At 44.3% G+C, this 18,697-nt stretch overlaps 11 protein-coding genes across 11 annotated transcripts; 9 read left to right on the plus strand and 2 right to left on the minus strand.

Moving 5' to 3' along the window:
- Positions 1 to 1,391: 1,391 nt before the first annotated feature.
- VTP01DRAFT_628 (uncharacterized protein) lies at positions 1,392 to 2,387 on the plus strand (the record flags this gene model as incomplete). The annotated part of the gene is made up of 3 exons (XM_069385163.1): positions 1,392 to 1,481; positions 1,543 to 1,613; positions 1,682 to 2,387. 3 exons carry the CDS (start codon positions 1,392 to 1,394, stop codon positions 2,385 to 2,387), a joined length of 867 nt encoding a protein of 288 aa, XP_069245048.1.
- Positions 2,388 to 2,555: 168 nt separating this feature from the next.
- Positions 2,556 to 3,677, minus strand: VTP01DRAFT_629 (uncharacterized protein; the record flags this gene model as incomplete). Its single annotated transcript, XM_069385174.1, has 6 exons — positions 2,556 to 2,873; positions 2,932 to 3,013; positions 3,078 to 3,201; positions 3,275 to 3,389; positions 3,462 to 3,524; positions 3,585 to 3,677. The coding sequence occupies 6 exons, from the start codon at positions 3,675 to 3,677 to the stop codon at positions 2,556 to 2,558; spliced, it is 795 nt and encodes a 264-aa protein (XP_069245049.1).
- Positions 3,678 to 4,153: 476 nt separating this feature from the next.
- VTP01DRAFT_630 (uncharacterized protein) lies at positions 4,154 to 4,504 on the plus strand (the record flags this gene model as incomplete). Its single annotated transcript, XM_069385186.1, has 2 exons — positions 4,154 to 4,336; positions 4,406 to 4,504. 2 exons carry the CDS (start codon positions 4,154 to 4,156, stop codon positions 4,502 to 4,504), a joined length of 282 nt encoding a protein of 93 aa, XP_069245050.1.
- A 75-nt stretch (positions 4,505 to 4,579) lies between these two features.
- VTP01DRAFT_631 (uncharacterized protein) lies at positions 4,580 to 5,887 on the plus strand (the record flags this gene model as incomplete). The annotated part of the gene is made up of 7 exons (XM_069385197.1): positions 4,580 to 4,588; positions 4,658 to 4,929; positions 4,995 to 5,065; positions 5,136 to 5,433; positions 5,492 to 5,628; positions 5,682 to 5,716; positions 5,786 to 5,887. 7 exons carry the CDS (start codon positions 4,580 to 4,582, stop codon positions 5,885 to 5,887), a joined length of 924 nt encoding a protein of 307 aa, XP_069245051.1.
- A 78-nt stretch (positions 5,888 to 5,965) lies between these two features.
- Positions 5,966 to 6,865, plus strand: VTP01DRAFT_632 (uncharacterized protein; the record flags this gene model as incomplete). The annotated part of the gene is made up of 1 exon (XM_069385208.1): positions 5,966 to 6,865. One exon carries the CDS (start codon positions 5,966 to 5,968, stop codon positions 6,863 to 6,865), a length of 900 nt encoding a protein of 299 aa, XP_069245052.1.
- A 278-nt stretch (positions 6,866 to 7,143) lies between these two features.
- On the plus strand, positions 7,144 to 10,427 carry VTP01DRAFT_633 (uncharacterized protein; the record flags this gene model as incomplete). Its single annotated transcript, XM_069385219.1, has 22 exons — positions 7,144 to 7,330; positions 7,392 to 7,724; positions 7,791 to 7,807; positions 7,862 to 7,895; positions 7,958 to 8,012; positions 8,070 to 8,077; positions 8,153 to 8,164; positions 8,223 to 8,314; positions 8,381 to 8,410; positions 8,472 to 8,546; positions 8,607 to 8,691; positions 8,747 to 8,884; positions 8,950 to 9,120; positions 9,180 to 9,279; positions 9,348 to 9,408; positions 9,464 to 9,556; positions 9,621 to 9,807; positions 9,862 to 9,932; positions 9,986 to 10,011; positions 10,072 to 10,097; positions 10,158 to 10,287; positions 10,352 to 10,427. 22 exons carry the CDS (start codon positions 7,144 to 7,146, stop codon positions 10,425 to 10,427), a joined length of 2,007 nt encoding a protein of 668 aa, XP_069245053.1.
- Positions 10,428 to 10,570: 143 nt separating this feature from the next.
- On the plus strand, positions 10,571 to 11,808 carry VTP01DRAFT_634 (uncharacterized protein; the record flags this gene model as incomplete). The annotated part of the gene is made up of 3 exons (XM_069385230.1): positions 10,571 to 10,689; positions 10,760 to 10,910; positions 10,999 to 11,808. 3 exons carry the CDS (start codon positions 10,571 to 10,573, stop codon positions 11,806 to 11,808), a joined length of 1,080 nt encoding a protein of 359 aa, XP_069245054.1.
- A 116-nt stretch (positions 11,809 to 11,924) lies between these two features.
- VTP01DRAFT_635 (uncharacterized protein) lies at positions 11,925 to 12,635 on the plus strand (the record flags this gene model as incomplete). Its single annotated transcript, XM_069385241.1, has 1 exon — positions 11,925 to 12,635. The coding sequence occupies one exon, from the start codon at positions 11,925 to 11,927 to the stop codon at positions 12,633 to 12,635; it is 711 nt and encodes a 236-aa protein (XP_069245055.1).
- A 226-nt stretch (positions 12,636 to 12,861) lies between these two features.
- On the plus strand, positions 12,862 to 13,563 carry VTP01DRAFT_636 (uncharacterized protein; the record flags this gene model as incomplete). The annotated part of the gene is made up of 2 exons (XM_069385252.1): positions 12,862 to 12,907; positions 12,968 to 13,563. 2 exons carry the CDS (start codon positions 12,862 to 12,864, stop codon positions 13,561 to 13,563), a joined length of 642 nt encoding a protein of 213 aa, XP_069245056.1.
- A 71-nt stretch (positions 13,564 to 13,634) lies between these two features.
- Positions 13,635 to 14,951, minus strand: VTP01DRAFT_637 (uncharacterized protein; the record flags this gene model as incomplete). Its single annotated transcript, XM_069385263.1, has 4 exons — positions 13,635 to 13,986; positions 14,046 to 14,338; positions 14,397 to 14,666; positions 14,739 to 14,951. 4 exons carry the CDS (start codon positions 14,949 to 14,951, stop codon positions 13,635 to 13,637), a joined length of 1,128 nt encoding a protein of 375 aa, XP_069245057.1.
- A 1,658-nt stretch (positions 14,952 to 16,609) lies between these two features.
- VTP01DRAFT_638 (uncharacterized protein) lies at positions 16,610 to 18,579 on the plus strand (the record flags this gene model as incomplete). The annotated part of the gene is made up of 6 exons (XM_069385274.1): positions 16,610 to 16,917; positions 16,990 to 17,009; positions 17,071 to 17,757; positions 17,823 to 17,921; positions 17,982 to 18,200; positions 18,275 to 18,579. 6 exons carry the CDS (start codon positions 16,610 to 16,612, stop codon positions 18,577 to 18,579), a joined length of 1,638 nt encoding a protein of 545 aa, XP_069245058.1.
- Between the last annotated feature and the right edge of the window lie 118 nt (positions 18,580 to 18,697).

Raw genomic sequence — 18,697 nt, forward strand, 5'->3', positions numbered from 1 at the left:
CAACAGGGTCTGTGGTGTCTGAATTGTCGCTGTATCATACTGCTTCGCCATCTTTGTATGGGTTCCAGACCCGTAGTCTTAATATTAGGCATTGTAGGCGAGAGCGATCCGGATGTGAGATAGGACGATATATAAAGTCGGCTATCAAAACGAGCATCTGCTCAAAAATATGATCTCGATAATTACTCACTGTTATCGAGAATGCAATCTACTTTGTAATCTATATATTAACTGACAGCACTCGATGATAATATACCGCAGTATGACATGCGATATGTACTCTTCAGCACTGTTGCAGACGCGTAGTCTGCTGGAACGTCAAACGTGATCGGTTTCACCACAAAAGTTGCAACGTCATTGCCGCAGTAATCTGAAAGCACAACGTTAAGTTGGAGACGAAATGCTCGAAGCGAATATCAAAAGAAAAAACTCCAGTTGGTTCATCTTTCGAAGCTTTTATACGCATGCAGAGAAAAATTATGGAAACCTAACCTCCATTCTTCTGCGGTTTTGCATCCGCTTCGCTTCTGCAAGCACGACGCCGTCGAATTCCCGGTTTATTCTGACCTGCGCTTGCGGGAATACACTCTTGATTTGCTGTTAATGCTCCTGCGTCGCCGCGCACACACCCGGCATTTTCGGCTTAGTCCATAACAGTAGCCTTCACCTCTGTATCTCTTGAACCTGCTGGAGCGCTCATTCGTCGCGATGCGCTTCGCGCAAAGATACTGGAGAGTTCCGGAATACAAATTCTTAAACCACAGATTGAAAATCTAAACCCTCGTATATACGCTCCCACTGTTCATTCCAATATAGTACAGCATGTTTCCATCCAAAGGAATTTATACATTCAACCGTTCGTTGCAACCTAGAAGGTTTTCCATCCAAAGAATTTGTTTTGATAACTCTACCCCTTGTCTACCTAACGGCTCTTTATCGGCTAAGTCCCGATATAGTACATATACAATGCTGAATATGCAAAAATTTCTAGAGTCGAGTTCCTCAGATTGGTGTCTGTTCTGCCTGCCAAACTCCAAAGTAAACATTGATTTTGTAGCCCATTTCGTTTTATACACTCTCCATCCAACGCAAGTGGAAGGTGTATAAATTAATTAAGTATAGTTTTCCACCAACTAAAACCGGCCCAGCACCCACTCCTCAAATCGCTACAGCCTCCAGAAAAAATTGATTCCACAGCGATTTTTTCGAATTTGAGGGCTCCTCGGGCCAATGACAGAGGAGAAACGCTTTCCAAACGTGGATTTTAGCGGTCAAAGAGGAAGGTTACACAGGTTATAGTGATTTTGCATCACCCAACACACGCCAAATTCTGATCGCGCATTTGTCCGTGTTCCCTGTTTGCTCGAACGCGTAGCGTTCACGCGTTCAACATGACCCGAAAAAAGAAAGGACGAGTTTACGAAGTTGAAGCTATACTCAACCACGTTATTCAGACTCAATCGGAATCGGCAGACGATCTTGTAAGCTCGTCTAATGCACGAGCAACCTGCACAACCAGATTAATCTCGGTTTGATCTTTAGAAAGAGGGACTCTATTACCATATCAAGTGGAAATTTTACAAGAAAACATCTTGGGAACACGAAGATGACATGTAAGATTTCTATAAATGATAGGAAAGTTTTCTAGAGCATGAGGGCCTAATACCTTCAGACATTCCAGGAACGCGGACGAGCTCCTACACGAGTATTGGGCGCAGCACGGAGGATTAGAAGAGAGGGATCGACTTCGTGCGCTCGTGTATTCTCGCAAGAGTGAAAGTGATCGAAATACGCAGAGTGATCAGCAAGAATCACTTCCAGGATCGCCGTCTTCATCATTTTCATTATCTTACAATCCGGAGTTATCCAGCCTTTATTTCTCGCAACCGCCGAAGACGTCCCCATCATCTCCAGAATTAAACATCATGTCCTCTTCATCAGAAGCTTCGTTTAAAAGCAATGATGAACTCAACAACAAAAGCAACATCGACGATGATGATGACAGTGCTGTTGTTGCTCTTTCCGAAAATACTGATCATTCGCCTTCTCCTCCGTTGCAATATAAACATTGGAGCAAATCACCGACACCGCAACCTGTTTCTGTCACTCATGAACTCGAAGCAGCAGAGCAGCAGACTGGACTTGTGTTCGACGAGAATCATGCTTCAGATGGTGGAAACGGATCGGATACAGACGATATCCCGGCGATTGCAAAGGTTCTGGGTGTAAACAGACGCGACGGAGTACTGTACGCCGTAGTGGAGCTCGACGATAAGACACGAAAGGTATTTCCAACGGAATACTTACAAAGAACACATCCCTTGGCGTTGTGTCATTACTACGAAAGCATCATGGAGTTCACTGAAGAAACAGCAGCGAAATCCTAAACGATCAGCCCGCTCTATCCATGTATAATACTTTCCCTCGATCATTTTGCGTTCACCAACATTATTTTCAAACAATTGCCACCATTGGCTCGACGAACATTACAGATATTTGCTTGTTATTTTCTGGCGCATGTACATAGTATTCATATCAGGTCTAATATAATCGTTTTACATTTTTCCATGAGTCAATGCGCCTCCATCTACCGTAATAGTGGCTCCATTTGTGTAATGTGCGGCGCGAGAAGCCAGGTAGATGCAGGTGCCAGCGATATCTTCTGGTGATCCAATTCTACCCAACGGCGTTTTTGCCCGGATGGAGTCACCATATTTTTCCAAGGTAGCTCGCATCATCTTTGACTGGAAGGCTCCAGGTGCAACTGCATTGAACAAGACGTTTCGATGACCTAGTTTGCCTGCCATGTGGCGTGTTAAATGGTGCAATCCAGCTTTAGCGGATGTGTATGCATAAGTTTCTTGAGGAGCTGCCTACATTTTGCAACGTTGAATATGATTTTCCTCCTATGCTTTCTCGACACAAACTTACCCGAAAACCGTCAACAGAGCCAATGTTGATGACTGATGAAGGTCTGTCTCGAGTTGCCTTGGCTGTCAAAAGAGGAAAGCAACTAGAGTAGCTCTTTGTGATCAATAAATGAACCTTTTCTTCCTGAGATTAAAGAAGCCACTCACGCCTGAGTCAGCGTGAAAACCCGCTTAAGATTGAGATTAATGACCTTTTCGAAGGCAGCATCTGGATATGTATCAAAGGATTCTGCCCAGTTGGCACCAGCATTGTTGACAAGAACATCAAGATCTGCAAAGAGTAATACAACGCATTGCAAATTAGTCATCCATAGAAAGATAAAACCAACTAATAGTCGACTCACGTTTCTCGCGCTTCGAGAATTCAGCAACAAGTCGATGAACCTCCTCAAGCTTCTGCAGATCAGCAGGGATAGCATAGCATTGACCAGGACCTTGTGCAGACAGTTGCCTGGCAACCTGTCAATACACGTATTGTTATGATAAGGAATATTACTTATTTTCATTTGCTAGTATCCATGAAATCCTTACCTTTTCGCAAGCGTCTGCGGAGCGACTGGTAATGTATACCTTGGCACCAGCTGCGACGAAACCCTGCAAGCAATTAGCGTGTTATGTCTTGGAAGCAAGCATTCAGAATATGCATATACACACTGTTGCGATCATTTCACCGATACCACGGGAGCCACCGGTAACAAGCACGACCTTATCCTTGACGCTAAACAGCTCCTTGATGCTGGTATTCATGTTGTGGAAAAAAGAATAAAGAATCGAAGAAAGCGTTCCCCACCAGCATGAGAATTCTGACAATATCTGCTTAGGCGATACAAAATTAGTCCATGTCCGACGAGTGCGGAGGTTCCCTTCCTGCGAACTTTAAGCCGTCCTGGAGATATTACATATCACTTCTTCCCTATTCGACAAGGAAGATTCGCAAAAAAGTGTGAGATTTAATAATACTCGCACTTTTAATGAACTTTTGGCTGCTACTCCTCTTTGTGATCAGTCTACTGCTATTTTAGACAAGCAAAGAGCAATAATTTGGCCGCATCGAGTAAATACATGTCGAGTTTATAGTAGCTGCAAGCTAAATGGTAGTGTTATGAAAAGTGTCCGGCATATTCAGCTAGCTATGCAAATTACGATGCTCGTCGACTCTGTTCTTTTCTATTGGCATTATCCATTTCTTTCTCACCATCGCTTTGCTTGTTCCAAATCCCGACATGGAAGGTTACAGCAAAGCAGGTCAAGGCCACGAAGAGATCCAGGAAGAGATTGAGCGCGAGTTTCAAGATTTGGCGCGTTTCCTCGAGGCACAATTCGGCATTGTCAAGCTCGATGACAAGGATCATAATTTGACAGTCAACGTTGACGGCTCAACAGCAGTTGTTGATGGTGTCAAATTCGTAAGTGTTGTCTTTTGAATATTGATGTCCTATGAGCAAAATATCAATGGTCATATCATATTTTGCTAGACGACAGCATCTGAAGACGAAACATTGCTTAAGCGCGTATCATCCGTGGTGCAACGTGCGCGAATGTCGATCAAGCCGATTCCTCAACATTTGCTCTGATTTAGGCATACATTTGTTCACCCGCGCTGCTCCTCTTTTCTTCTTCCTGCTTATCCTCACTGCTATACAGAGACAATGGCCAGTGTATGTCAAATAACAATAAACTACTCCTTGTTTTCTTCTCTAAGCTCAACCTGACCTTGTCTTTGAAAGTTGCGTCGCTATTCATCAGCAAGTCAAAGTGCATCACCAACACCTAAACGGAACGATAATAGTTGGTCTAGTACTGGTCGCTCTGCCGTGAGTTCCTTGTTCTCTCGTACAAGACGACTTGGCAGACGCTCTTCACCTCCTCCTCCAGTCGCTTCACCAACACAAAATTCTCGACAATTGCCATCTGGCTACGACTCTGACAGCGAATCAGACAAATTAACTCCTCGACTCACATCTGAATACTTTAAGCGCTATGAGCTAATGACAGAATTGTAAGCGAGAACAGACGAACATATTAGATAGGCATTGAATTCACCAACTGGACTTTATCACGCAGTATCAACCTAAAGAACCCAAACCATTGTCCGTTAGGCGTATATGTAATGCCGTCGTCCGACAATATTAACGGTGAGTCATCCGAGAGTTCAAGGCGATGATACCTGCAGAGCGGCGCACTAAGTACCTCATCGACGAGCAGTTTGGTACGGCGTTATATTCGTTCACAAAGGATACTATCGCTCTGGAGTCTTCAAATTTCGCATGACGATACCCGAAAGTTACCCAAACAACCCACCTTCCGTTACCTTCTTGACCGATATGTTCCATCCGCTCGTAGATGTCCAGGGCAATGTTTCATTATCACAGCGCTTCCCTACTTGGCGACCATACCAGGACTATATATTCCATGTTCTTCATTACCTGAAGAACATGTTCAAAAGGGTAGTTTTGGACGGATTAATGGATAAGCATTGCAATAACAAGGAAGCCTATCGACTGTATGTAGAACAACAAACGCATTGCTCCGCTGCTAATCCTAATGGTAATATCCTGCAGGTATCGCACAGATGCAAACGTCTTTGGCAAACTTGCGCAGCAATGCGCACAATTATCCATAACAGAATCCTACATGTTTGATCATTTTCCTGATAACAATTTGATCCGGTTTTCCCCTCTCAGCGATGCAAAATTTGGTAAGCATGGAGTATCAGCGCAAGACAACTTTGCACTAAACCTTCGATTGCAGACGAAATCAAAGCTCAGATATTTAGCAGTGTAGCAGCAAGTATCAAATTGGACTTGTAATTTCGATAACAGTATTATTCTCATGCGTCTTTTCCTTTTATCCAGGGGGCACCTGTGTCGACGACTAACAATGCAGAGCCATCCATTGAACAGCAGTTGAAAGAACGTTTGAATGAATATGCAGAAGAGTCTTCTTCCGCGCAATAAAGTTTTCCAGCTGATCTTTCACCGGGGATTCTTCCTGTGTACCTGAATTGTGTATATCTTTTTCTTTCTCGTCACGACATGTCACAACCACCCACGCCAACCTCGCCAACTTCTACAACACCTTTGCTATCTGGCACGACAAACACCACTGCCAGCGGAAGCTCCAGCGTGCCGCGCTACCGCTCTGTAGGCCGCGCCCCGACCTTCATGCAGACCTCGGTTCCCAATCGACGTTCGATAACACGAGCATTCCTGAACATTACAGTGCACATGATGACAGAACTTGTGTTGCCGATTCTGCTATACTATGTCCTACGTCTCTACATGTCACCGTTGCCAGCACTTGTTTTTGCAAGTGCACCGCCAGCGCTCACAGTTGTGTTTAAAGCTATACGGGACAGAAAGGTGGATATGATGAGTCTTCTCATATTCCTGAGTTTTGCAGCATCGGCGATGCTGGCTCTCGGCTCCAGCGATGCCAAGCTTTATATCCTTCGCGAATCTGCAATGACATTTGCCACTGGCTGCATGCTGCTTGCGACATTGATACCTCTCAAATGGAAACAGCATATCCTGCGACCTTTTATGTTCTATGTAGGACGACGGATTGCGGTGTCAGGCACCATCATGCTGCAGCCATACACAGTCACTGAACATTGGGATTGGTTCTGGGACAACTGGAGAACTTTTCGCTTATACTTCCGCATCTTGACTGGCTTGTGGGGCGTCGGCCTAGTTAGCGAGTTCATGGTGCGTCTAACCTTGCTGTATTCTATGGACGATGTTGATGATATCATGTACTATTCAAACATTTACATGTTCATCGTTACATTTTTACTCGGCGTATCCACCGTTGGCGGCACGTTGTTGTTCCGTCATCTTTACAACCAGGAACAGAAACGATCCAAGATGGCTGAAAGAAGATCTGAAGTCGAAAGTATAATCGCACGTGCGCGCGAAGAAGGGCAACATGCATAAGCATATATCTAGTTCCATATCCGAAACTTCGTATGCTATACCCTCTTTGTGCCAGTATACACACTCTCGCCTTATGTTTTATTCTTATATATAATTTTATTGCTGTGTTTATAAAATGTCTAAAGGCATAGGCAATGAAACTCGATCAACTAGGAAGTTATATATTCAGCCCAGAACGGCCACAATGCCGACGTCCCGCTGACGGTGGTGATACAAATCTCACGGGTCAAAAACGCCGAGCCCACTCGCACTTCTTTTCGTTTTCCTTTACCCACGCAATGACTCAAGTCGCGCCACCACCTGTTCTTAACTTTAATCTCTCGGGCGAGGAGATTAGACAACTTATAAAGTCCATTATTGCTGAGGAACGCGCCCTGAACGATGAAATCGCTGCCCTGAAACCCGAGGATCAGACTTTTGCCAATGTCATTCCGCGTATTGCGCGTTTCGAAAATGCAAACGAAGGTAAGACAAAAAGCCGGAGGGAAAAGGAAATTCGTTCTGAATATGGAGATTTGAAATAAAGGCAAAATCGATCTCTGTGGTTCTCTGAGCCATTTCTCGCCGGACGCCGACGTGCGTGAAGCATCGCTCGAAGCTGAAAAGGCATACAGCGACTTTAACATTGAGCAGAGCATGCGCCATGACTTGTACACGGTTATCCACAATATCTACACGAACGCCGACCTCAAATCACTCGACCCTCAAGATGAGCGCTTGCTTTCCAGAATGGAACGCGCTTTCCGACGCAATGGCCTGCATCTTTCCGAAGACAAACGCCAGGAACTCAAGGCTTTGCGTAACCGATTGAGTGATCTTCGTATCGAGTTTAACAAGAATTACAATCAGGAAAGCAGCAGTGAGTACATATATTTCGCTTTTCGTATCGGGTACATAACATCTAATTCACTTCTCTCGCAAATAGCCATCAAATTTACAAAGGTTTGGTTTTTATTACTGCTTTGGTTGAATAGATTCCAACGTGCTGTCATGTAGGAGCAACTTGAAGGAATGGATGATGACTTTTTGGGTAAATGATGTCTTCTTGTAAACATCAAATGCAGAAAAATTATCCCTTACAATCCAATGTAGGCGGCCTTAAAACTGTCGAAGAGGATGGAGTCCAAAAATATGTCCTTACTATGAAGTGAGTAAACTTGGTACTACCTAGCACTCGTCAATTATATTTACCGAATGTACATAGGTATCCTGGTAAAACTCAAGATTAGATAATAAGAGTTCTATCGACTTACTAAGCTTTCTGCCGTTTTCACTCTCCATCTATAGATTACATTCCAGGTAAGAATCAACAAGTTTAAAGTCTGCCATCAGTAGAGAATACTCAAACTAGGAACAGTGATGAAACGCTGCAAGCGTGAGGATACCCGCAAAGCCTACGCAACTGCCTTTGAATCCCGCAACCGTGAAAACATTCCTTTGCTTGAGGAGGTTCGTAAAGAATATATGCGGTATGCAAAGCAGACCACGTAAACTGACATGGAACGGTAAACATAGGCTGTCAAAATCCGCAGAAAGAGCGCTAAAGTATGCACGAATATGCATGCAAAGATTGGGAAAAGGAACACTAAGAGCATCGTGATTATAGATCATGGGATACGAAACACATATGGATTACGTGCTCGAGATCAAAATGGCAAAGAAATCCGAGGCTGTCCGCAAGGTACATAGTTAAAAATAATTCCTTCAATGGAACATCATCTGAACGTTGTACCCTCTCTAGTTCCTCACCGATCTCGTTGAGAAAATGCGCGATTTGGGACTCAAGGAAATTGAAGTCATGAAGGAGCTCAAAAAGGCAGAAAAGGGTAATGCCATGATACATTAAAGAGCCTAGAGATATGCTAATTGTGAGCAAATCAGCCGAGCGCGGTGAAGAATACGATGGCAAAATCAATGCTTGGGACACCAGCTATTATGAAAATATCTTGTTGGAGACCAAGTATCAACTTTACCCCGAAGAAATCAAAAAGTACTTTAGCTTGGAGAACACCGTAACCAGTGCGTAATTTTTTTTAATCAGGTTCGACTAGCTGATCCCGTTTACTGAATCCTTTTTTAATTAGAAATGCTCGAAATTTACGAAACTGTGCTGGGACTAAAGTTTGTCAAAGTTTCCAAGGAGAAGGCTGTCGTTTGGCATCCTGACGTCCAAGTCTACGAATGCTGGGATGCTGTCGAGGATCAGAGTTTCTCGGGCTACATGTATCTTGACCTTCACCCGCGTGACAACAAGTGTGAGTATTTTTCTAGATGGAAACATATCTTGATGTTTAGAATGCTTATCCTTTAATAGTCCCTCACGCCGCATGCTTCTCCATCCAGCCATCTTACCTGGAGGACGATGGCTCTCGCGTAGCACCTATTGCTGTCATGGTCGCCAACTTTACCAAGCCGTAAGTATTAAAATCTGGCCAAATCAACCTTTGATGAATACGACGAGTACTTAAGAAACGTATTCCAGGACTGCGGATAAGCCATCGTTGCTAAAGCACGATGAAGTGAAGACGTTATTCCACGAGCTTGTAAGTGTAAACGAAAATCTGGTGCTTGTAACCGCTCTAATTGACAATGATTCAGGGTCACGTCATGCATCACCTATGCAGTCGTACAAAGTATGCAAGATTCCATGGCACCTCCGTCGAAAATGATTTCGTCGAAGCTCCGTCGCAGGTAACGCTTGTCTACTCTACGTAATATATATCTTGGAACTCAGTATCTGCAATGATCATCACAGATGTTAGAGAACTGGTGCTATGATGTCAGGTCCTTGAAATACTTTTCGAAGCACTTTGAAACCGGCGAGTCCATCCCCGAGGAGACCATTGAACGTATCATAGAAACTAAGAAGGTCAACGCAGGTGTCTTCAATCTGCGCCAGCTCTTCTTTGGTATTTTTGACATGGAAATCCACACCACTGAAGGTATGTATAAAAAAGCATATTGGCACGGGTTAAAAATTTAATGACATCAATTAGATGAAAATCTTGACACTACCAAGGTCTACAACGAGCTGAGAGAGAAGATTTCGCTCGTCGAGGCACCTGAGGTAAGCTTTAGATTGAGTCTCGGTGCGTCCTGATCTCTAATTAGCATGGCTAGGGCTCTTGTGGCCAGGCTGCATTTGGGTAAGCAAAGTGCTTGAATGTTACGATCTTTATTAGTGTCTAACAATCATTGTCCGTTAGACATCTTATGGGCGGTTACGATGCAGGTTTGTAGCAAAGCTGCGCGCAAAGTGAATATCAGCTGATCAGTTTAAAATACAAAAAAGGCTACTATGGATACATGTGGTCGAAGGTGTTCTCAAGCGACATGTTTTACAGCAAGTTTAAGGATGATACCTTGTCTCCAAAGGCAGGTTACGAGTACCGCAAATGTATCCTGGAACCTGGAAGCAGCAAGTAAGTTGAGCATTCAGATATTGTAACGTTTGTCTGCACGAAGCTTACGACGATTGAACTGCAGGGACGGAATGGACCTTTTGAAAGACTTTTTGGGCCGCGAACCAACGTCAGATGCGTTCATGAAGGAAATCATGTAATAATCGGAGAATCGTACGTGAGGGGTTCTCTGAAAAGACCCTTGAAGAAACAGACAGAGCTTTTAAATAGGATAGGAAGACAAAAACCACAACGTAGGCTTCTTTTCTTTATTCTTGTTCATAAAGAAAGAGAATTGTCAAATATGGGTATTCTCGATATTGTGCCTCCCGGAGTTATTACTGGCGACGATGTCTATCGCGTCTTCCAATATGCCGAAGACAACGACTTTGCTATCCCTTCCATTAACGTTACTTCTACAAGGCAAGCGACTACAGCCAAACGTTCTGGATATATTGTTTGTGAGACTAACTGGATACTGTGTGAATTACAGCACGGTGAATGCAGTACTCGAAGCCGCCCGTGATATCAAATCTCCAATCATCATCCAGTTTTCAAACGGTGGATCTTCTTTCTATGCAGGCAAGGGTCTTTCCAACGCCAACCAACAAGCAGCAGTTCTCGGTGCGGTTGCAGGTGCTCATGTAAGTTGCCGGGGGTGGGGTGGGGGGGGGGGGCAGAGTATAGGAAGCAAAATGTAGAACGAAAACTCATCTACAAATCTCCTTGCAGTACGTCCGCTCAGTTGCGAAGGCATACGGCATCCCCGTAATTCTCCATACAGACCACTGCGCCAAGGATCTCCTGCCATGGATGGATGGTATGCTTGCAGCCGATGAAGAATACTTTAAGGCCCACGGTGAGCCTTTGTTCTCGTCGCATATGCTTGATCTTTCCAAGGAGAGCAAAGAAGATAACATTCGTATCTGCGTTGATTATCTGAAGCGCATGGCACCCATGAAGCAGTGGCTCGAGATGGAAATTGGCATTACAGGTGGTGAAGAAGATGGTGTTAACAACGAAGACGTTGATAACGCGTCACTTTTCTCGCAACCTGAGGATATTTGGGACATTTACCAGGCCTTCCAGCCTATCTCCAAGTACTTTTCCATTGCAGCTGCATTCGGCAACGTACATGGTTCGTACGCTCCCGGCAACGTCAAGCTTCACCCCGAGTTGCTCCAGAAGCATCAGACATACGTGAAAGAAAAGCTTAATACTGACAAGAGACATCCTGTCTTTTTCGTGTTCCATGGTGGCTCCGGATCCACCAAGGAAGAAATCCGCGAAGCTGTTCGCAACGGCGTCGTCAAGATGAACGTGGATACAGACACCCAGTGGGCATACTGGGACGGACTGCATAATTACTACAAGGCTAACAAGGATTATTTGCAAGCCCAGGTCGGTAACCCTACCAAGGGACCGGAGGCTCCCAACAAGAAGTATTATGATCCTCGTGTGTGGATCCGCGAAGCAGAAAAGGGAATGATCAAGCGTGTACAGGAAGCATGTACAGATCTTGGCAATGTTAACAGACTGTAAAAAGGATGATATTTCAAAAATGTAATAATAAAGACTTGGGTACATACTGAAGCCATTCCAGCGAGCTGGGAATCCCATCCCCGCTGTAATCGCTTTACTTTCCCTAATTTCTGCACATGGACATTCAACGATCACAGTCGCGTTTTGATCCTAATACTCTGCAAGAGCTAGAGCTACTACGTGGGAAGCTATGGTCACTACAAGATACATTTGCAACACAGATCGCGTACTTGAAGGAGCCGAAATACCCATTTACGTGGCCAGATCTCTTAAACAAGTTCAATATGCTTACAGCCAAGTTTGCATCACTCGCTGAAGAATTCTACGGATATATAGAGACGGGCAGCAACGCGACGTTGCCGAAACTTATGCTTCATCCCAACATACCCACGACCACCGAGCACGAGACTAACATCTTGAGTGTATTGTTACGTACGAAATTGATTCCGGATATCGAGAAATTGGAGCTCGAGACAAAAGCTGCGCTGGGCACGCTGGAGCCAGGGCAGGAAGCAGACGAACAAGTCATACAGGAGCAATTAGAACGATGGACGGATTCAAGGAAGCGGCACGATCGAGTAGCAACAGACGCGGCTGGATTCGTTGCAGGTCTTGTCAACGAATACAGAGACCAATTCTTGCAGCGCTTAGAAGACGAGGAGGAACAAGAAGAGCAGATGAAACAAGCAGAGTGGCAGCAATTGGGATTCCCGTCTGAGGATATCTGGCGACGGTGGAAACTTGAGTGTATGATGAATTACTACAGCAACGGAAAAGACCAATTACCGGATAGTGATTGGAAAAAGATGGCCACCAACCTGAAATAGTATCATCTACCTTTACGTCTTCTCCCTCCGCGTTCCTTCTTCCCCTCTTCTCTTCTTCCTTTTATCTCTCTGCATACATTGACCGTGGAAACATTTACATGACAGCAAAACTTGATTGGAGCATCTGAGAATAAAGTTCTCGACGATTTTGACTTGATGTGAGTAATTCCCTTGCATTCAGGGCGATCGTTTTACCTTTTGTCCTTCTTTTTACTTGTTAATCAGCATGGTAACCGATCAAACACAAAAGACCATTCGAGTAGGTGTACTCGGTAAGTAAAAGAATGTCACTTGAAGTGAAAGAGTGTACTGATCGCAAGTACGGTTCATAGCACTTCAAGGCGCTTTCCTCGAGCATATCCATATGCTCCAAAAAATACCCCAAGTGAGCGAGGCTGTTGCTGTCCGTACTGCTGATCAGCTTGCAAGTGTCGATGCACTTGTCATTCCTGGAGGCGAATCGACGTCCATGGCGCTGATCGCCGAGCGCTGCAACCTTTTGGAACCTCTCCGAGAGTTTGTCAAGACGAAGCCGACTTGGGGTACTTGCGCAGGCATGATCATGTTGGCAAACGAAGCGACTGGTGCAAAGAAGGGAGGACAGCAACTTCTCGGTGGTCTTGATATCTGTGTGAATCGCAATCAGTTTGGCACGCAAAAGGATTCTTTTGATACCATGCTTCATATGCCCGAAATTGTGGGGGACGAGCCTTTCCACGCCATCTTTATCCGCGCGCCTGTCATTACAAAGATTCTCTCGGACAAGGTCAAGGTTGTGGCCCATTTGGAGAAACAAGTCGGACAAACGGATGCAGAGACGATTATTGCTGTGCAGCAGGGCCATTTGTTTGCCACTGCGTTCCACCCAGAGTTGACGCATGATAACCGACTGCATCAATATTTCGTTCAACTCGCATTGCAACATTAGAGCCCGGCATATTTTTTTTGTATATGTAGAAATGTATAAACTGTTCAATACATGTAAAGCGATATAGATTATTATTCCTTTTCGTCTATTCTCGATGATGGCGAAGACGACGACGGTGACTCTAGCTTTGGTTGGCTTGATGCTACAATGTATCCAGCCTTGTCCGGATAGGCCTTGGCGTACGAGTAGACAATGCCAGCAATGAAACCAATCATAATAGCAGTGACATTGCTGAACGTGGCCGGGTCTCCAAAAAAGACGATGCCAGACACGGCAATTGGCAACTTGTTGAGCGCGCCCACCATAGAGTACGTCGTAGATGATGTCGTCCGCACACACCACGCTGAAGCATATGACATGGCAAAAGCCGATGCACCTGAGAATATCATTGCCCAAACACGTATCTGACGTTCTTCCTCGGGGCTTTTGTCAAGAGTTAGCAATGAGGTGTCTACCTAAAGTTTGAATAGTTCTTTGCTTACAAATTTAAAATCAAATTGTCGTGGGACCAGTCCTCCAGAAGCAGGCTTGGTATCAGCAAAAGAGGTATGGACAAAAGATTGTTATAGTACACGGTATCGAAGTCCTTAAAGTTGGTCAACTTGATCCTTTTGCGCATGTACAAGACAAAAGAAGCTGATGAAAAGCAGTTCACTCCCATCCAAAAGTATCCCATCATGGGTACCGCATTGTCGCTAGACTTATAATACACGTTTGCAATTGATGAGATGGCTTCAGAAACGTCGTTCCATCCTGCAATGATGGAAGATAAAGTCTAGTGCATGCGCATCCTGGTTAGTACTTGGAAATTCAATATTATGGCTGCGACTAACCATCAAGACGAAAGAAACCATCATCAACGCTGTAATACTGCCTCCGAACCACAACAGCTCTCCGTATGCAATTAGGATGATTGTTAAATTCTTGAATATTGTATAGACAGGTATCGGTAAGAACTGCAGTGCCTTGGATCCGGTGTATATCATCGCCACCAGAAAAACAACGATAGGTAGCCACCTTTTTGCTTCATCCACGTTGAAGTCGCGAAATTTAATCAAATTCAGGAACTTGAAGCTTTGGAGAAATGCAACGGTCACAACGCTCTAAGAGCAATGAAGAGAAAACGAAAAACTAGTTAGAGCCACGTAGTGGTCGCAAAAGCTGTTAGAATGTACCTGGACCACGAGCAGCAGAAAAACCATGTTAAAACCGCCGCTAACGACGTACTTGTTGGTAACAGTCATAATAATGCTAGCTGCGCAGTACGTGGCAATTGGTAAACTAGTTTGTATCCATGCAGGCAGATGGACGTGCCGCGACGTAACAACTGAGGACGAGGTCGGTATATCCGTCGTATTTATCGTCAGGCGGGCATCTCTCTTCTCCATCGCGTAAAACGAAAAGAAAAAGTACAACCAAGAACGAAAGAAATAGATGCTTGCCCTCAGAAATACGCAGAGCAGTTGTCCAGATTAAAATATTGCATATCCCCCCTTTATGGACAAAAAGGAAAAATTGTCGAATTCTGCAATTCTTCAGGCTGCCCACTAAGCATACCATTATGTTATAGAAAAGAAAGACGTGAGAGGGAATTGATACGTAGAAGCATTCATTGCTCTCGCTGTAGTTATTCCTCACATACGCAGCACATATTTTCTATCACTGCACTGTGACTCATGGAAGCGTCCGTTTTAGACGCGTAATCGAAAAATAATGTGTTTGCGCTCGAAGTAAGCATCCTTTAATGCCGTCAGGACTTGTTTCTTCTAAGAATTTGGAAAAGAAAAAAGAGCTCCATGCTTTTCATATCATTTTTATCTGCGTGGTTGGATGAGTCATTATTATTCTCACGTAGAATATCGTATAAAATTATGCGGGGATTTGATGTTAGTGAGCCCTAAGCGTACTCAGCAGTTTGTAACTTTCCTCAAAGAACTGGAAGAAATGCAGCTTTTTAAGCGTATACGTCGACTTTGGAAATTGAAACCATCGTCTCTTCATAGTATTTTTTTCTTAGGTATATCATATTCTGGTTTTTTGTCAATGTAAACTAGGCGATGGTGTCTTTTTATAAATAGCGAAAAAATGCAAAGCTCTATAAAAATGGGTGTAAAGCTATGACAACACTGCTTTTCACCGTTTTTTATCGTAATTCTTTATTGTGGACGTACCTCTTCCTTCCAAGAGTTCATCCGGTTTCATTGGCATACTTGCCTTCTCTTATGACAAATTACGAGTGCAAATGCACAGTATTTGGATGTCAGTTCAATGCCATGTTAGCATATCCACTAAACATTTCTGCACATCACTCGTATCTAATTATTTCTGTTTTCCTGGTGTCCTCAAAGCGTTTCATATTGTGTTTGCTGGCGATGATTGCATTTGCATGCCGAGTATTAGCAATGAATTATCTCATCGAGTTTCGCAACTCTACGTTTTTCCGAGCTAGTAAGCACCATTCACACAGCAATGGAGATGAAGTACAAAGAGAAAGGATAATATGCGGATTCTTCACCATGATCCTTTTCTGTTACTGCAATGACGCTTTCCATATCTGTATGTTTAGATTTTCCAATTGTACTTGTCAAGCACCACGCACACAAACAACGGCTGAAATATTGACCGTACGCATTGAGTGAGCTTAATCATATATTAAACTTGACAGGCTAAGGGACTGTGTGCTGCACCTAGGTCGTGCGACTGTTTTCTCACAGCATATCTTTGTTTTGTTCGTACTACAATGATCATGACAGTGATAGCGATGAAGAATTAATATAGCTGGATCTGAGGGAGCTGTGCTCCATACGTTAAAAGTCGTTGATGCCAGCAATTTAATGGTTATTTCGGATGGGGTAATGAGGATTAAAATGGTAAAAGATTAACCGCCCCGCGCTTTTCTTGCAATGTCCGCTTCGTCCTCGATGATGAATCGAACAAACGCAATTATGTAAGTTCTTTTCCCACCTGTCGGTATAAAAGATTCCTTGGCCCAGCTGTAACCTTTCACTCTTTCGCATCCAGGTACCATAGTATATACAAAGCCGCCATGGTTATTTACAAGTCTACATTCAATCCTGTCCCTCTTCCCGACCAAGACATTGTATCGTTCCTATTCTCTTCCAATCAATTTAATACCCGTTACCCTGCAGACCGCAAAGTTACCATTGATGGGCACACCGGTCGTTCTTTGACCTATGCCCAAGTTCGCAATACCTCTGCCCGCCTGGCTGCAGGTTGGATCGACAATGTGGGCTTGAAGTACGGTGACGTTGTTTCTGTTTTCGCACCGAACCAATACGATCACATTGTTTTATATCTTTCGCTCTTGGCCGCCAAAGCAACCATCTCTCCAGGGTAAGAGTTAAATGGATATGAACCTTGAGGTCTTTCAAGGTGGACTGATCATGTTCTCTTCTTTCTTTTTAGCAACCCTGCCTACACCGAAGGTAAAAAATCCCTTACAAATCCAAAAAATTATCTAGATGCTAAATTTTCCGCAAATTTCAGCCGAATTCCATCATCAAATCTCGAACTCGCAAGCCAAGGCACTTATTACTGTGCCGGCCTTGCTGCCGGTTCTGCTCAAGGTATGCGCCAAGGTGGGCATCCCACGTGAGCGTATCTTCCTCTTTGGCGACAAGCAAGTCGATGGCATCAAGCCATTCTACTCAATCATGGGCTCAAGAAGCGTATCCTTCCCTATCCAAGGTCTGAAGAGCAAGGAAGATGTTGCATTTATTTGCTACTCCAGCGGCACTACCGGTCTGGCCAAGGGTGTTATGCTCACCCACCACAATTTTATCGCTCAAATGCTCCTGACGCTGGCTATGGACCCAGACTTTACTCGACCAGATGACATTGCTCTTGGCTTCCTCCCCTTTTATCACATCTTTGGTCTCACAGTTCTCTGCTTGAACGCTTTCCACAAGCTCCAGCCGGTCGTAATCATGTCTCGCTTCGACCTCCAGCTCATGTGCGAACTTATTCAAAAGTACAAGATCACTCTAGTCAGCATTGTTCCCCCAGTTGCTGTGCAATTGGCCAAACATCCTATCGTATCTAAATATGACCTGTCGTCTGTTCGTTTGCTCGGATGCGGTGCCGCGCCTTTAGGCAAAGAACACATTGACAATATCGCCAAGCGCATGCCTGCCATGCTGAAGCAAGGTTACGGTATGACCGAAACTACTAGTGGTGAGTAATGAACTAAGTAAAAGTCTTGAAAGCATTTCTAATATCCTTTGGCCTTTTTTTGCTAGGAATTATTACCCAACGAATGGACGGTGCTGGTACTCCCGGTTCCATTGGTATCCTGGTACCAAATATTGAATGCAAAATTGTCGATGAGCAGGGTAACGGTAAGTATTATGAATGACGGGAGGTGATTATCGCGCAGCTAATAATTATATATTTCTCAGAGCTGGGAGATGATCAAGAGGGTGAATTGCTTGTCCGAGGTCCCAGCATCATGAAAGGTTACTTCAACAACCCTGAAGCTAATGCAAAGACCTTCACTGCCGACGGCTGGATGCGTACCGGCGACGTATGCAAGTTTGACAGCAAATCCCAAGAGTTCTTCATTCTTGACCGTCTCAAGGAATTGATTAAATACAAAGGTTTCCAAGTAGCACCAGCTGGTAAGGAATTTTGGGATACACATATTAGCGGTGATTTTGTATTCTTACGAAATATTCTTCTGTCCTCACTGCAGAGCTGGAAGCATTGCTGCTGAGCCGCGCTGACATCGCTGACTGCTGCGTGGTCGGCGTTTACGATACTGAGGAAGCTACCGAGCTTCCCAGAGCCTACGTCGTTCTTCAACCTAACGTCAAGCCCAGCGACGCTGTCGCAAAAGACATTGCCGATTTTGTTGCCAAAAACGTGACTGGATACAAAAAGCTGCGAGGAGGCGTGCGCTTCCTGGATGCTATTCCAAAGAGCCCGTCTGGAAAGATTCTCCGTCGACAAGTACGCGAGCTTGCAAAGAACGAGGGCTCCGTCAAGGCCAAACTGTAGATTATATGTATTTTGTAATTCATTGTACTATGTACTATACACTGAAAATAATAGAGCGACGAACATAAGCACCCCTACCTGGGCATTCTGATGCACCGTGGGATTATTCGTCGGTCAG

Source organism: Rhizomucor pusillus (assembly GCF_041956525.1).
Source record: "Rhizomucor pusillus strain CBS 183.67 unplaced genomic scaffold VTP01scaffold_1, whole genome shotgun sequence".
Taxonomy (NCBI): Eukaryota; Fungi; Mucoromycota; class Mucoromycetes; order Mucorales; family Lichtheimiaceae; genus Rhizomucor; species Rhizomucor pusillus.